Raw genomic sequence first — 14251 nt, forward strand, 5'->3', positions numbered from 1 at the left:
TTCAAAGTAAAATATTAAGACCAATCTAAGAACCAAAAAAATCTTTTTTAACTAAATAACATTATCTGTGAGTTTTTCCCCATATTTTTTTACTGGTATATTACAGGTATACATAATGGTGGGATTTGTTGTTACATATTTGTGCATGCACATGATGTAACAATATATTTGGCCAAAATCATTACCCAGTATTTCCCTTTTCCCTCCCCTCTTTCTTCCCTCTGGTACCTTTCCTCTACTATCTCTCTTCCATTTTCATGAGATTTCCCCCCACACACACACACACATCTTTCTTTTCCTTTTTCCTCTCTAGCATCTACATATGAGAGAAAACATAACCCTGGACTTTCTGAGTTTGGCTTATTTCCCTTAACATAATAGTCTCAGTTCTATCCATTTTCCTGCAAATGACATAATTTCATTTTTCATTATGGCTGAATAAAACTCCATTGACTATACCACATTTTCTTTATCCACTCGTCCACTGATGGACACTTCAGCTAGAACCAAATATTTGAAATGCCACTTAAGAAACCCTGTCTACATAAGCATTGATGAAATCAACAAGTCTGAACAAAGTCTAAACACAAAAATTAAAATGGCATGTCTTTAGCAGCACAAAAGAAAATAAAATAGCTATTTTCTACAGCTGACAGAAAACTATAGTAATTTTGTTTTTAACTGATGAAAAGTTTTGGAAATATCAAATAACTTCTGAAGGTCACCCAATAGTAAGTAACTGAACAGGCTTATAAAACCAAGTCTGCAACTCACAACCTCATACCTTAACTCTAAGACTATTTCCTCCCTAAGAAAGTTGGCTGAGATTCTGTGCTTGGTAAGAAAAATCTCTCCTTGAATTCTGTAATTCATCCCCAAATAATTAAACATGTTTTGCACTGCTGATGGTTTATTTACAAGAATATATGCACTTTTACATATCGTGTTTGTTGCCCTTTTATTCACTTATTCACCCAATGAACTTTGATGCCGCAGTCTGGCTGGGCACAATTCAGGAGCCACTTGTCAAAAGAAACGAACTTTATTTTTAGAACCACACAGGCCAAACAAAACAGCTCCTCAGGAAAAACCCTCAGAGCCCAACTGCCACCACCTGCTTCCCACAAGCCTCTCACCCAAACACAAGCCTCACCACCTCCCACAATCCTCCTGCTCTTGAGGCCGATTGGCTGGGTCACGTGGGCGGAGCCAAAGAAGTCCCCCAATGAGCATCACCGCAGAGGAGCCAATCAGCTAGATGTTGCTGGGGCCCCTGTGAGCCAATCATCAGCTGGCAGTCTGAAAGTTTGCTGGCAGCTGGAAGTTTACTGGGGCCCCTCCGGCTGTGGCTCTCAACACTTTGAGAGATCACCAAATGTAATGCACTGTGTTAGGCAGGATAAGATGACATATCAATTAAATAAAGATCCAACCACAGAGGAGTCTATAACAAATAATATATAAATGTATACATCTATAAGACAAAGCAGAAAAAGATATATCTTGAAATGTAAAAGCAATTGTGTTAAAAGTTCAGAAGAATATCTCAAAAATCTACCTAGATTCACTATAGTTACAAAAAGTTCTTACTGAGGTGAGTGTAAAGACAAAAATCTAACCATTCTGATTCCAGATTTTTTACATGTTATATATATATATATATATATATATATATATGTGTGTGTGTGTGTGTGTGTGTGTGTGTGTGTGTGTGTATTTTAGAACATCTATGTACTTCATATTGTTTCAAAGTATTACCACAGGTCAACAGAATCCTAGTTCCATGTATTCCCTGATTCCTGGAAAATCTATTAGGGAATCCAAGGCTTGGCTAAATACCCAGCAGCCTTGAGTCACAACTTTCAAAACCTGTTTAACTATATAAGACATGACTTGTTGGAGTTAAAAATTATCTTCTGAACACCACATCTAATGAGATAATAGTTTGCACTGCTTAGGAATTAACTCCACTATAAAAAATAATTCAATATGCTAACAAATCAGTTATAATCCTTTAAAAAACTCACTATTTATATTTTAGAATATTCACTTTCAAAGGAACTGTTTCTTACAAGAACTGGAAAAAAACAGTCATTAAGGACTCTGAAAATTCTAAAATTGGTACATTCCTGATCACAAGCTCTAGAAATTGAGTTAGCATGTGTTTGAAAGCAAACTTTGTTTCAGAAACACCATTTGTTTTTAGAAAATCTAATTTTACTCTATTGATGATTTTTGCACCAGATTAAGTATATTTCCAAAATCAGGAACCCTTCCTCTGGAAAGCACTCTCAAGATACTTTATAGAAGCTTAGTGTAAATGTAGATATTTCAAGGTGAATCTTGAAATCCTGACATACTAAAATAAAACATCTCATACTTCAAAGGGCTAAAATATAATTACAGATGTTATGGAGGAAAAAAAAGTGAAATAGAAAAAAAGAAGTGTACTCGCTGTGTGATACTGCAAAAAAGCAAAACAAAACAAAACAAAAATAACACCAGTGCAACCCCTTTTAAACCAAATGTTCCAGATGCTGCTTATGTCCAGGTTCTCTCTCAGGAGAAAAAAGGCATGCAGCATTTCATCCTGCAAGCTTCTTATTTATTTCTTAGAGACACAGGGTAGTGAGGTAAAAATGCTTTTTCCATTTTAAATCTAAGATAAAAAGTTTTCCTGAAAACTAGATCAAATCTGCCCTAATGTTCTTCATCAGCTTACCTTTGGCATGATGAGTTCACTTCTGAGAATTGCATACTTTGTTTATACATGTGGAGAGAAAAACAAACATAGGGCTTGGGAAAACAAATGAAGGTAACAGAAAATTTTTCCCAATAATTTTGTATTCTTTCAAAAACCTAAATTTCATGAGCTAGTAAAGAATGTGAAGATATTTATATTTCTTCAAAATCTACATTCTGTATTATATAGTGTCCTAATCCAACTTAGAAAATGGATTCATATGCATATTATAAGAGTATTTAGAACAGACTGCTGGATTAAAATGTGTGTAAGACAAAGGTACTTTTAACTTGAACTGGCCTTTACATTAAATACAAAGCCGCTGATTGAATAAATTTAATTGTAATAAGAATTTAATTTTAAATTCACTTATATAGTAAAACTGTTCCAACTACCACCTTAATGTTAATACTTATAAAACCAAAGAAATCCGGTACAAAAATAAAGTTCTTACATAAGATGGCTGATTTTATATTTGAATTCCTGACTCAGAGTGCCCTCTATTGGAAGAAAAGAGGCAATAAAAGTTACACTGACCTAAGAGCAAAAATACTCCCCAAATTCAAGTCACACCACTAGTATGTAAACACATTTGTGAATAACGGGAATGCTACAAAACATGTTTTCCTTTCATTTTATCTCATCTGAAATACTTTTGGAATTATTTTTCATATTACAATGAACAAGCCAGATATTTAGTACTGTCTTAAACACTGTGAACTTGGAAAGTCATTATAGCTCTCTGTTTCCACTTTCTCATCTATAAAATGGGAAGAATACTACTATCTCAGTAGTATTTTGAGTTCTCAATAAGTGGTAGGTATTATATTTACTTATCCAACTTTATTTTCAAGTATTTTCAAAAACCAATTCTCATAGTAAACCGTTCTCTTCAAATTATATGCTAATTCTTTCCTCTATGCTTTTCAATACATTGTCTTTTAGGCTGAAACCTCTCATTCATTCCAACACAGGTATAAGGCACATTTCTCCTTCCTCCAGCACTCCATTTTAGTCCCTCCTTACCCATAAATGTAGCTTTCAATGAATATCTGTAAATCTTCACTTATCTCTCCCTTTTAAAAAAATTTTTCCTTTGGCCACAGGATACCTTACAATAAGAAATGTAGCTGGGAATTTAAAAATTGACTCTGATTTTAATCCTCATATGCCACTTACAATATGAGTCATTTCCTAAATCTATAACTTCACTGTTAGAATTGCTTAATAGGGCCTAAATTATGTACAGCACTAGAATAGGAAATACCAAGTACCCACTAAATGTCAAATGGTAATATATATGTGTTTTATATGTTGGTCTTAACTATACTGAAGGCTCTGTGAGACAGGCATTTTGAAATCAAGAACCATATTTCATTTTGATCTTAGAAATCTATAACTCCAAACACAGTAAAAACCATCTATATTAGGTGCTTCATTGAGCTTCCTGCATAATTTGAGAGGATAATTCAAAACAATATTCCAGAAACACATTTTTGATGAATGGAAATAAATATATACAACTAAACAGGGAATAAAAACAAACAACACAGGTTATAGGGAAGGGCCAGTGTAATTGGATTACTTTCTAAACATTCAATAACAAGTTTATAAAATATTCATCTTCTGAAAAGCCAGTTCCATTGATATCTTTTATCTGCCCAAAATCCCTTAGATTTTTCTCATTTCCTAAAGAATAAATACCAAAATTCTTAGCCTGACATTCAAAATTATCTATGACCTAACCTTACCTAGCCTTCTAATCTTATCTTTCATCTTTCCCCTTTCTAAATTCTACTACTCCAAATAAATAAATACTAGCTGTTAATATCATATATATTATCTGCTTTTCTGCCTTGGGTGACTTTTAATGTTTTCTATGATAACAGTTGCAAAAGCACTATAGGTTGTCATAAGAACAAAGAAAGGGTAGTGTAGGAACATATGGGTTCAAATTTCAAGGAGTTAAATTCAATTTATAAACAATCTCTCTCTTGCCACTATCACGATACAGTCTTCTGCTTATTTAAAAAAAAAAAAAAGCCAGAAAAGATTTTGGCCATCTCCTCCCCAAACTATCACCCTCTCATTATCAAAAGATCCTCCTATCACCTCCTAAAAATTTCTATCATGGTCTCCAAACAGAATGCACAGACCACAGAGAACATAAAATACTGATTAAAAGAAAAAAATTACAGCTTCTATTCTTCTATTCCTTGCCTTCCTCATTTTGAATTTACTGAATAATAAATATCTCATAATTCACACCATATATTGTTAGGATAGTAATAGGTACACATAATTTGTAAACAAATACATTAGGGATGCACACTCAAAATTTCTTTACTAAGGGTATATACAAAAAGAAAGGTTTAGAAACCACTGGTCTAAAAAATTAGGATTTTTGGAATAGCTTGAAAAGTTTTTGTAAGTTTAGAAATAGAGAGCAAGAAGATACCAGTTTAGAGAAATATTTACAGAATGAGAGTCTGAATATAACAGATATAAAATATCTAATATATTAACAGATATAAAAATTCAAGCATCATGCATCAGTTTTGCAGGACAAACGTGTTTTAAATTCTAAGTAATAAATATGTTTTAATTTATAAGTGACTTTCAAAAAATCCTAAAATGCAACTGATTTGTAATTTCAAGATAGATATCATCTATTTTAGATTTCAAATGGAATTTTGTCTAACATCATAAGCATTTCATTAATATAAAATTTTTATTTTGTAAAACCTGTAAGTATTCATGTAAAAAATACTTTTTAAATATTCATAAATAATTTGGCGGGGTGGTTAATAATATGATGCCTTACAAAATACAGTGCAGAAAAAAAAGGAAACAAAAAAAAAGGCAGGCATAGGAGGTAAGTTTAGCCATGGAACTAGATTAGCAAATGTATTCAGGGAAACAGTGTCATAACTTATTTAAGTAACTACATGAAATAAATGTTCTCAAAATAGATATGGATAGGAGTTGGGGCTGTAGCTCAGCGATAAAGCACTTGCCTGGCATGTGTGAGGCACTGGGTTCGATTCTCAGCACCCCATTTAAATAAATGAAATAAAGGTCTATGAACAACTAAAAAAAATTATAATATATATATATATATATATATATATATGGATAGTCATTATGCTTCATACTCTTTTAGTTTTCACAAATAATACGACATACTTAACACAGTCTATTATTGGCTTTTGTGTAAAGTATAAAGTTTCTCTAAAGTTCTAAAAGTGAGTAAATGGTTTATATCATAATAATGTATTTTCTTTACTACCAGTAGATACTATCAATCCTTCCTCTATAGGACAAAAGTAGATTTATAAATCTTAATTTTAAGTTTATTGATTCTCTACAGTTTTGCTTGTTATTGTGTATATATAAAAATCCATCATGAAGGCTGGGGATGTAGTTAAGTGGTAGAGCACTTGGCTAGCATATGTGAGGCACTGGGTTTGATTCTTAGCACCATATAAAAAGGAATAAATTAAATAAAGGCATTGTGTTCATCTACAACTAAAAAAAAGGAATAAATTAAATAAAGGCATTGTGTTCATCTACAACTAAAAAAAAATTTTAAATCCATAATGAGGGCTGGGATTGTGGCTCAGCAGTAGAGCAGGCGCTCACCTTGCATGTGCGAGGCCCTGGGTTCGATCCTCAGAACCACATAAAAATAAATAAATAAAACAAAGGTATTGTGTCCAACTACAACTAAAAAATAAATATTTAAAAATCCATAATAAACAAGAATCTCTAACTCATACTTTAGATTCTGAGCTCATAAGGGAGAATCCCCTTGGGATTTGCAGGTTTTTTAAATATACAGATTCAAATTTCTTTCTCCTACTATGACTTAAGGAGTGACTGAGGAGCTAGACACATAGCTTGGCTCTCTCAATCTTTTTGAAGAGGGATTAGACTTTTTTTATAGAGAAAATGGGGAAGATTGACAAAAGGAATTTTCTTTGGGAACCAATAAAATTATGCTCAATAAAACTAAATGAACATAACTAAAGAAATTATGACTCCAAGTATTATGAGAGTCTGACAATAGAGAGACCATCACAAATTATAAGTTATACATCATTCTTCCACTGCACATTCAATGAGCATAGAACCCCAATGAAAATTAGAGAAAGACAAAGAGAGACTGGCATTCAATAGTGGTGGAATCTGATAATCTAACAATGACCAAATCCCATGCCATTTACGTGTACATACTGAACTACCAAAGACAAACACTTTGTCTTCATTTCCCCTCTTACTTACTACACTCTGGCTTCCATTTTTCCCAAGTTCTTCCTCTGAAATCTTGCTCAAGTTATCTAAGTAGTGATCTGATATTGTATGGCACAAATCTTCAAAAGAATAATCCTTTTCTTGACAGAGCTTTATTTCATCCAAGAGTTTTGATAGTTCTCCAGTCACAGTTTCACCTATAAAAAAATAGTAATTTTATCAGATTTCAACAAAGATTACTGCTGAAACTTAACATTAAATAATAAAAATCTGAAAACTCAAAATATGATAAATGAGAATAAGTAGAAGGTATTAAACTATAACACAAAAATATTAACAAACAAGAGATTCCAATTTTGCCTGTATTTATTCTTTCTCAAATAGAAATAAGACTTGAAAGTTTACATAGTTGTAATACATAAAACTCCTGGAATTATAATTCCTATAGCTTTATTTATTATAGGAATTAATTTTTCAGTAATCTTTTACTGGCACTTTACCTCACTGACAGAATCATCTGATGATTTATTAACAAATTTGAAATTGTACTGAGAGCCTACTTCCTAGCTGCAATAAACATAAATAGAACTTTAAACAAAAAAATTAGAAAAGTAGAGAATCATAACTTTAAAATGATATAAAGAGAAAACACAGAAGGAACAAATAACTAATACATATAACCTGCCAAACATGAATATTTCATAGGTTACATGCAAATATTAACTTTTCTTAGCAGTCTCAGAAAAGTAAATATTCCTCTAATTATTCTGAAAAACATTTCAAGCATTTATACTATAGATCTTATTATTTTTATTCTGAAATAAAAATATATTTAAGATCAGTTGACCATAGATGTATGGGTTTATTTCTGGGTTTTTAAATTGTTTCATTGGTCTGTGTCTATTTTTATGCCAGTACTATGCTATTTTTATTACTATAGCTCTTCAACAAGTGTACCAAGAACTGAAAATACATAAAAAATGGTCTCTTTAATAAATGGTGTTTAAAAAATGGAATATATATGTGTGTGTGTGTGTGTGTGTGTGTGTGTGTGTGTATCTCACATAAAATTGTACCCTTATCTTACATCATATACAAAAATCAACTAAAATAAATTAACTTAAATGTGGAAATTGAAACCACGAAACTCTCAGAAGAAAACACAGAGTAAAAGCTTCTTGACATTAATCTGAACTATGATTTCTATTTTTGATACAATAGCAAAAGTATAGATAACAAAATCAAAAATAGACAAGTAGGACTGAATCAAACTAAAAAGTATCTGTACAGCAAAGGAAACAACCAGTGAAGTAAAAGGGCAACCTAAGAAACAGTAGAAAATATGTACAAATCACAGATCTGACCGGGATTAATATCCAAAATGTATAAGAAACTCAAAAGTCTCAATAGGAAAATATCAAAAACTTGAATAAAAAATTAGGTAAGGTCCTGAAACATCATTTCTCCAAAAAAGACATGCAAATGTGTCAACAGGTATAAGAGAAGGTATTCAACATAATTAATCATCTGGGAAATGTGAATCAAAACCACAATGAGATTTGTTTTTTAGGGTTTGGCTAGCTTCACTAAGCATAATCTGCTCTAGTGCCATCCATTTCCCTGCAAATTCTATGATTTTGTCATTTTTTATTGCTGCATAGTACTCCATTGTGTATAGATGCCACATTTTTTTTATCCATTCATCTATTGAAGGGCATCTGGGTTGGTTCCACAGTCTAGCTATTGTGAATTGTGCTGCTATGAACATCGATGTGGCAGTGTCCCTGTAGCATGCTCTTTTAAGGTCTTCAGGGAATAGTCCGAGAAGGGCAATAGCAGGGTCAAATGGTGGTTCCATTCCCAGCTTTCCCAGGAATCTCCAAACTGCTTTCCAAATTGGCCGCACCAATTTGCAGTCCCACCAGCAATGTACAAGTGTACCCTTTTCTCCACATCCTCGCCAGCACTTGTTGTTGTTTGACTTCATAGTGGCTGCCAATCTTACTGCAGTGAGATGGTATCTTAGGGTGGTTTTGATTTGCATTTCTCTGACTGCCAGAGATGGAGAGCATTTTTTCATGTACTTGTTGATTGATTGTATATCCTCCTCTGAGAAGTGTCTGTTCAGGTCCTTGGCCCATTTGTTGATTGGGTTATTTGTTATCTTATTGTCTAATTTTTTGAGTTCTTTGTATACTCTGGATATTAGGGCTCTATCTGAAGTGTGAGGCGTAAAAATTTGTTCCCAGGATGTAGGCTCCCTATTTACCTCTCTTATTGTTTCTTTTGCTGAGAAAAAACTTTTAAGTTTAATTAAGTCCCATTTGTTGATTCTAGTTGTTAACTCTTGTGCTATGGGTGTCCTATTAAGGAATTTGGAGCCCGACCGCACAATCTGTAGATCGGAGCCAACTTTATCTTCTATCAGACGCAGAGTTTCTGATTTGATTCCTTATTAAAGAGATCCTGCTTTGACTGTTCTCCCTGGCACGTCTGATTGTCCTCCCGGGAGGGAAGGAAGGAGCCTGGGTGTGGGCGGCCAGTCGACCTTTACCTTTCTTGGCTTATCTTGGTCAGGGTGTGCTTTTCCTGCTTCTCCTGCTGGTCAGGAGGGGGGCAAAAACCCCGACAGTTCATCAAAAATTTTAAAATAGAACTACCAGTGATCCCACTTGTAGGTATTTATTCAAACCAAATATAATAATAACTTTAAAAGAGATATGTGTGCCCCCATGTTCACTGCAGCATTATGTAGAATAGCCAAGATATGGAAACAACCTAAGTGTTTATTGTTAAATGAACTGATAAAGAATATATTCTGTGTGTGTGTGTGTGTGCGCGCGCACGTTTGCACCTAATACTGTCCATATTGTAATCCAGTGTCCTTCACTCTTAAAAGAAGAACATCCTATCATTTAGGACAATATGGATAAAACTGGAGGACATTTTGCTGAGTGCAGTAAGGCAGACACAGAAAGACAAATACTGTATGATCTCAATTATATGTAGAATCTAAAAATGTCTAACTCATAAATGCAAAGAGTAGAAAGGTGGTTGCCAAGGGATGGAGGGTGGAGATAATGGAGACAGACTTATCGAAGGGTTAAAAATTTAGTTAACAGGGGAATGAAAAAATTCTGGAGATTTAATGTATAGCATGGTGACTACAGTTACTAATATTATAATATATACCTGGGATTTCCTAAGTGTTCTCACCACTTTAAAAAAATTAACTATGTGAAGAGATAAATTTGTTAATTAGCTTTATTGTGATAATTAATTCATAATGTATTACATATACAACATTATATTGTATGCTGTAAACATAAACATAATCTGTTAAGTAAACCTCAATAAATCTAGAAAAAACACATCTATTTTAAAAAGCTATAAAATATTACTTCATATGAACTTCATTACAGCAGGAGCTGCAATCTGCTTTGCCCACTGCTGTATGTCAGGTCTGCAAATGGTCCCAGCGAGTAGTAGAGACTGTATAAATTTTGACTGAATAAATTTATAAAATATAGAGAATAGGATATGACTCATATGAGGTTTTCACAACTGATAGCCTTCTTATGCATACGTGACAAATTTGGACATACAAGTGTAATATAGTTTCCAGGCTTTGTAATTAGATACTCACTTTTGGTCTTTTGGGAAGGAGATTCAACAGGAGATGAAATGTGGGTTTCTTGTGTTGTATCTTCCTGTACATGCTCTTCAAGGGCTGTTGCTCTTCCCATGCCTTCTAAATATTCTGTGTATATATGTTTTTGAGATTACATACTTGAATTCATTTATGTTAAAAAAAGTAAATTCATTTATGTCAAAAAGTAAACTTTTTTTTTACTTCTGATGATCCATTTTCCATTTATTTCCTCATATCTTAAGTATATCTTAAGTTTTCAAAGAACTTAAAAAAAACCATAAGAACTTTGTGATGTGTCATTAATTTGAGATCTTTAAATACAAAAGATACTTTGGGAAAAACTCATGAACCCTTTATTTTGAAAACTAAACTTATCCCATTATTTTCTTAAAATATATATAAGGCTGAGGATATATAGCCCAATGGCAGAATGCTTACCTAGAAAGCATGAGGCCCTGGGTCAATCTCCAGTACCACACCAAATAAATAGAAAAATAAGTAAATATAAGTAAATCTAGATGGATTTAACTTAAACTAGGATGTAATAGAATCTTAGTTTCCTTAAAATTTTTCAATCTGAAGGTTTAAAGCTCTCTGAAAGATACTTTGAATAGACCTGACTATTCAAACATTTCTGTTCACCTCTATTGAACAGAGATGTTCAATTCAGATGAATTCAATCACCTATCAGGTAATGTGAATGAAATTGGGTAAGTTTATTTTATAATAGTGTTATAATCTTGCGAGGTAGGCATAATTTGCATATTTAATTTTACTTCCACAAAGTAAATTCATTCCTATTATTCTTGGAGTTATGTCCCACACTCATTTTTACTTTTTTTTTTTTAGTATTTTCGGTTGTCAATGGACCTTTGTTTTTTATATGCGGTGCTGAGAATCAAACTCTATGCCTCACACATACTAAGCAAGCACTCTACCATGGAGGTACTACCCCAGCTCCATCATTTTTCCTTTTTTGATAGACATAATAATAATAATAGCAGTTAAAACATAAATACTGTTTACTATGCGCACAATATTTGATATACTTAGAATTAAAGGACAATTCTACTGGACAAATTCTACTGGAAAAGAAAGCAACCTCTGGAATTCTATCTTCAAAATTTCTGAACAATGTGGCAATTACATAAACTGAATGACAATTTTGTAAGGTAGTAACTTTATCTATAAATTTTACTAAAGATTGGCCTTATTTTGATATCAAATTCTTTCATTAGATTTAAAATATAGCAGTGATGTGAAATCAAGGAATGTAAAAAATATAATATGTTTACATTCTGAAATTTGCCAACAATTTGAAAAATTTTAAGGGTGTCTCATATCCCTATTACAAACTCACATATCTAATGACCCTTCACATTTTAAGGGAGCAGAGATAAGTTACTCCTATATATAATAACATACTCATGAGCCAGTGCAGTATGTTAAAAATGTGTAAAATTATGTCATGACCTCTTTTTAGTGGGAGACATGTATTTTACTTCTCCCAAAGGGCACAAGGCTCAATTTTGATGTTTTGTTATACACAAGCTTCAGTTTTTTTGTGTTCTTAAGTTCAGCTAGACACAACACAAGTGCCTACAGGAGAAAAGGGATAAAAATTATGTGTACCACTTTTATTTTTTAGTTTTCATTCAACTTGATTTTAGCTTGAATTTATATGAAAAGTCATACTTGGATTCTCTGATTCATCTCTGTATGTATTTGACTTGCAATTAACTTCTTTATTGACAAGAAAATTGTAGGGACTTAAACTTCCATGAAAGGTTTTGGAAATAGAAACAGACTATAATGATCCTTTATTCTTTATACCCCTCTTTGAGCTTTGTTGACTCCTGTTTTTACATGTCCCCTGTCCTAGTTGGTTTTAAATCATTTATCTTGCTGCAAGGATAAAGGTTGTTAAGTTTCCCAATAGACTTCCAGTGAAACCTACTCCTCCTCATTCCTCTGTTATACACTGCTGAACAAGAAGAAGCCTATTAAAAAGGGCAAAAAGAACATCTGGATTTTTAATGTGACATGCCACATGCCAAGCCTAATCATCCAGCAAATGAGAACACTTTTAAATCTAAATTTCTCATAAAAGTTTTAGATCAAATAGAGAAGTATACTATACAATTCTGCAATAAAAACTAGTACCTAAATAGTAGTCAAACCTTTGAGAAACCAAAAACTGGAACTAACTACAAATGTTCTAAATGACCTTTATCAAAAACAAAGATTAGCAAAACTGAATTATCTTGTACTACTGGATTAGGAAGGAAAGAATTCATGTTCTTTCAGTTAAATACAATTTTTGTTGTTGTTAATCTATCATTTATGTACTAGCTCTGCCATTTAGCATAGCATATATGAGTTTAAGCAAGACAATCTCTCAAGGCTTCTGCTTGCTTTATGTGCAAAAAAGCAGAATAATATCTGATTTACCTGCTTCACAGAGTCATAGAAATCAGACAAAATGATAGAAAATCTCTAAAAACTCATTCACACATAAGATAATACTTAGTCATCACTTTATATAACCTATTAAATTCAATTTCATCACTAAATATTTATTAGATGTTTTAAAAGGATTTTAATAATAAATAGTAAATAAATACTTCAATTTTTAATACTAAGTACTTGGAAAACAGAAACAAAACATTTAAAAAGTATTATTACTTTTAAATTTTATTAGGAAAAAAAGCAAACAATAAGTTCATTCAAAGGTAAACACTAACTCAAAAAGCCTGAAACCGGACTGGGGTTGTGGCTCAGTGATAGAGTGCTTGTCTGACATGTGCAAGGCACTGGATTAGATTCTCAGCACCACATATAAGTAAGTAAATAAAATAAAAGTCATGAACAACTAAAAAGCTTTTTTAAAAAAGCCTGAAACCATGATAGTATTATTTTTATCTTGAATTTAAGCAGTACTTTTACCTTGTAAGAGTGTTGCAATCTGGAGAGATTTCTGAGATGGATGTTCTTTCAGAATATCTAAGACAGTTCTTCCTAAGCTATCCTTTATGTTGGCATCAATTCCTGAAAGAAAAAGGAAAACCCACCAGATGTACATCACTAAAGGATCGTCACTATCAACATAGAACTGCTATAATTTCAAACATATATAGACCAAGCACTGTAGATGATTTTAAACAAATTAAACACACACAAAGATTAAGCTACCAAAAATTAAGAACATTCTTGATAATGACTTAACTCTCAAAGGTCACTAACCCAATGCTTAAAACCGCTTTTCAGGGCCCTATAATTTCTTTGGAGTGATAGCTAGTTAATCAAATAGTACACTATCAAACTGAAAAATATTATTGATTTATAATGACAATTCCTAAAGTATAATTGGTCATGTGATTTATACTGTATCATATGGTGAAAATATTTAACAAATAATAAACATATACTATGTGAATATAAGGAGACTCTTATTCACAGAATTTTAAAAATATAATTATTTTGAACAATTGTCCAAATACTTTTTCTCCAATTACAAAGCCAAATACTCCCTGATACTTGTTTATGCTGGATTATGTTCAATGTCAATCACACTCACCATTTACCTGAACAAACTTCTTGAA

At 32.4% G+C, this 14251-nt stretch overlaps 1 protein-coding gene across 9 annotated transcripts in view; it reads right to left on the minus strand.

The window, feature by feature from the left end:
• Positions 1-14251, minus strand: part of ANKS1B (ankyrin repeat and sterile alpha motif domain containing 1B) — a gene marked incomplete at its 5' end in the record, with an annotated part of 1127620 nt that overhangs the window by 909167 nt on the left and 204202 nt on the right. For all 9 annotated transcript variants that reach the window (XM_081311098.1, XM_081311097.1, XM_081311094.1 and 6 more), the window contains 3 exons: positions 7028-7194; positions 10644-10757; positions 13596-13697. In XM_081311098.1, coding sequence (XP_081167224.1) covers positions 7028-7194; positions 10644-10757; positions 13596-13697 — 383 coding nt within the window. The remainder of the gene's footprint in view (positions 1-7027; positions 7195-10643; positions 10758-13595; positions 13698-14251) is intronic.

This window comes from Spermophilus citellus (assembly GCF_964194105.1).
Source record: "Spermophilus citellus genome assembly, chromosome: 10".
Taxonomy (NCBI): Eukaryota; Metazoa; Chordata; class Mammalia; order Rodentia; family Sciuridae; genus Spermophilus; species Spermophilus citellus.